Source organism: Myotis lucifugus, unplaced genomic scaffold, assembly GCF_000147115.1.
Source record: "Myotis lucifugus unplaced genomic scaffold, Myoluc2.0 scaffold_106, whole genome shotgun sequence".
In the NCBI taxonomy this organism is placed as follows: Eukaryota; Metazoa; Chordata; class Mammalia; order Chiroptera; family Vespertilionidae; genus Myotis; species Myotis lucifugus.
The window spans coordinates 3215106-3218378 of record NW_005871154.1 but is presented as its reverse complement, the minus strand read 5'-3'; the positions used below and the strand labels follow the sequence as shown (position 1 = coordinate 3218378).

Below are 3273 nucleotides of genomic sequence, written 5' to 3'. Positions count from 1 at the left end.
TTTTAACTAGGAAAAATAGTATCACTGGATTTTAAAAACCTCACTGAAAAGAAACAGAGTAGGGGCTCCTTATTTATATGAATTTTTTAAATCAAACATTACCAGAAATATTCAAGTTCTGAATAAGTGGGAGTTTATAAACACAAGTGGTAGAGAAAACGAACTACAAATGTGAGAATACACTCCTAACTTAATCCCAGTTAGCATCTGCAGTAGCTTCTATTACAAGAGAAAAGGTTAACATGCAAAAAACCCCAAGTAAATATCACCATCCTAACCTAACGTAGACTATTTTGACCTTTTTGGTAACGTGTTTTAAAAAATTGCTAAATCTGAAGTAACACAAAAACCTTTATAAGGACTTTTAAAAGCTCTACATTCGTGTTATAATTTATCATCTTGAAGTGAGGGAAGAAGACAATAGCTCACAGTTATTAGTAAGTTCTTCACTTGCCCCCATCATCAAAATAAAAATAAAAAACACATTGTTGGGCAAACCATAAGGTTGGGCAAAGCAAGCCAAGTAGTCATTTGAATAGAAATAAACAGAAATGTCTACTTCAAATATCAGATAAACCCCCAAAATCAGTTTTTATGCATTTTAAATAATTTTTGTTTATTAAAATGTCGCCATTTAAATATATTCTGCACTCTCTCTCTACACAGGCAAGGACTGCGAGTGAAAAAGCAGCCTGCATGACTCGTGCATGAGAGAGAAGAACCAAGCCGTGATGATATATATTTTTTTCCAGCGAAGGAACCAGTCACAATGAATAATGGGTTTGTCTGTAGCAATAACTTGTTCTAGCAGTACTTCATGAGCAAAGTATCTTGGAAGAATTCACATTTTGTACTTTTTTTTAAAAAAAAGTTCAAGCCTTACGGCCAGAGTCCAAATGAGAAATCAAAACAGGACTCCCTGTCAGTTAATTTCCTTTCAGGACATGCTCACTCTTGCTTTGATCAGTAAAGCAAAGTAACTTTCATGCAGAATGAAGTCAGTCAGGCTCATGTGTCTAGTAGACTTGTGAAAGAGGAACTTATTATTGTACCTATTTCCCTGCAAAGTTTCAGGTCAAAGCTCCACTGAGTCAAAGCTTGAGTAATCCACTGAGCTTTGTACCTTGAGGTAAAGGAGTGGAAAGAAAAAGGAGGCTATTACAGGTGGCTTCCAGGTTTGGAAAAAGTTGGGAGGAGTTAGGTCTACTGGTTGCATACAAGTTAATAAATGGAGTAATATTACGCCGTGTAAGAAAAGCTAAGCCCCCAGAAAGATAGCCAGCATAAAATTAAAACGGAGTCCAAACCCAAGCATCATCTCACATCTCTCGCCAGTTTTTAAAGAGATGTACGTTATTTGTAGGTTTGATCATTAATCCATTTTGTATTCCAGAAGTCTACACTTCACACTCAAGCCTCTAAATTCAAACTGCCAGGTTTGCTAACAGTTCCGGGAAATGATACAATGTTACCAGGATCAGCAAACCCTCTCCCAGACAGTATCCCCATCAGAACAAACAACAACAACAAGGCGCAATTTACCCCGTTCAAAAGCAGGAAAATACAAGAATTAAATTCCACCAGAGGTAACTAAAAATCCTAACTTTCCACAAAGCTTTCCCTGCCCCAAACGGAATCCCCTTCCTTCCGCTCCGACGCAGAGAGCCATCTGGGGCAGGAGTCGGGAACTGACATGCTACTGGAAATAACAGGGGACGAAGGAACCTAACTGAAGCTGCAGAGGCAACGACACGGAACCCAAACGTGGGTGGCCGAGGCGGAAGGGCCGGCAGCCCGGGCAGGGACGGAAGGGGCCCGTGGAGCGGAGGGAGCGGGGATCGCTTCGAGCGGCGGAGAGAGAGCGAGAGAGAGAGATCCGGATTCACGCCACCAGGGGTTCACGGAAACCCGGAGGCTAACGGGAAACAATGGGGCAGGGAGACCCGGGGCCAGCGGGGAGCCGCTCAGGACAGGGAGACGGGCAGCCCGGACCGGTGGGAGGAAGGAGCCGAAGGCTGCAGTCCAGGCGGGCGGCGGGGAGGTGAGCGGCCAGGTGCGGGGGCCAGTCGGTCGGGTGTGCCGACGGGGTGCCGTGGCGCACCCGTCGGGGAAACGAGGGTCCCCGGGGCACCCGGAGGGGAGTGGCTTGTCAGGGGTTTTTCGACGGGGAACGGAAGCCGTGAAGGCAGGTGTGTGCCGGGGACCACGAGCGCACAGCGAGGACGAGCTCAGCACCCGCCGCGCCAGACCCGTCGGCGGGGAGGGGAGAGGAGAGGCGGCGACAGGGGGGTAAGAGAGGCGGGGAGGCGGACGCGGGCCGCGGGGCCGGCTTCACTCACAGTCCAGGTGCTTCTTCTTGGGCCCCATGATCTCGTGGGTCGTGGCCTTGCATACTGTCTTGGAGACCGCGGAGCCGGTGACACTGTGCTGGGCGGCGGTGATCCGGTCCGTCAAGCTCTGGCCGGACATCTCGGCGGCTCCTCCGCCACCCCTGCCTTTCCGCAGCCGGCGGGGACCGGGACCCCCAATCGCCGGAGGACCCCCGCCCCCCACCGCACCCCCTACCCCCACCGGCTCCTTCTCCGCCCGCCGGCCTGGGGCGGGGCTCAGGGCCGCGCGCTGACACCCAGCCCGGAAAAAAAACGGCTCGTGTCCCCCGCGGGGTCAGGCACGGCGCCGGGCGCTCCCCGGCCCCCGCCTCAGCTCAGCCCACCCCTTCGCTGGTCAGCTGGAGCCGGGCAGGCTGAGAGGGACAGGCAGCTGCAGGAAAATGGCGGCGCCAGGCTCCTCCTCGGAGCTTTCCGGGCTGCCCCGGGTCACGTGACTGGAGCGCCGCCCCGCCTCCTCCTCCCGCCCCTTTTCCTTCCCTGCCTTTTCAACGCCCGCCCTCCCTCGCTCAGCGAGGGAAGAGCGGGGCGGTGCCCGCGCGTTTCGTGAATGGAAACCCCCCCGGCGGGCGCAACAGGAGGCCCCGCCCGAGGCCGGGGTGCGGGGTGCGCGGCCGGCCGCGTCACGTGACGCTCCCAGCCAACAGGTCGCCGGAGGCTGTCCGCAGGGTCACAGAGGGGGCGGGGCGGATCAGGGGGCGGGGCGACGGAGGGGCGGGGACTCCGGCGCGCTGGGGCCGGCCACGCCCCTCTCCCACCCGACTCCAAGGTTGTCCTATGATTGAAACCAAAAGCATGACAAAGAGGAGGTGCAGCTGCCTTAACAGCCCTCCTTTCGCCCCCCATCGCCCCCCACCCCGCCGAGGAAGGAGCTGTCAGACTCCTG

General features: G+C 54.0%; 1 protein-coding gene and 1 long non-coding RNA gene across 18 annotated transcripts in view; one reads left to right on the top strand and one right to left on the bottom strand.

Moving 5' to 3' along the window:
• The window catches only part of PICALM (phosphatidylinositol binding clathrin assembly protein), a 111162-nt gene extending 108374 nt beyond the window's left edge, over nucleotides 1-2788 (bottom strand). For 6 of the 16 annotated variants that reach the window (XM_014459308.2, XM_014459311.2, XM_014459310.2 and 3 more), the window contains exon 1: nucleotides 2340-2562. In XM_014459308.2, the coding sequence (XP_014314794.1) occupies nucleotides 2340-2469 (130 nt within the window). In that variant the 5' untranslated portion in view covers nucleotides 2470-2562. Of the gene's footprint in view, nucleotides 1-2339 lie in introns of all 16 variants that reach the window. The other 10 variants (XM_014459309.2, XM_014459313.2, XM_014459312.2 and 7 more) reach the window with 3 other exon arrangements.
• The window catches only part of LOC106697840, a 54727-nt gene continuing 53454 nt past the window's right edge, over nucleotides 2001-3273 (top strand). Inside the window, exon 1 of one of the 2 annotated variants that reach the window (XR_002830281.1) lies at nucleotides 2001-2289. This is a non-coding gene — a long non-coding RNA (uncharacterized LOC106697840). The remainder of the gene's footprint in view (nucleotides 2290-3273) is intronic. The other variant, XR_001349085.2, reaches the window with a different exon arrangement.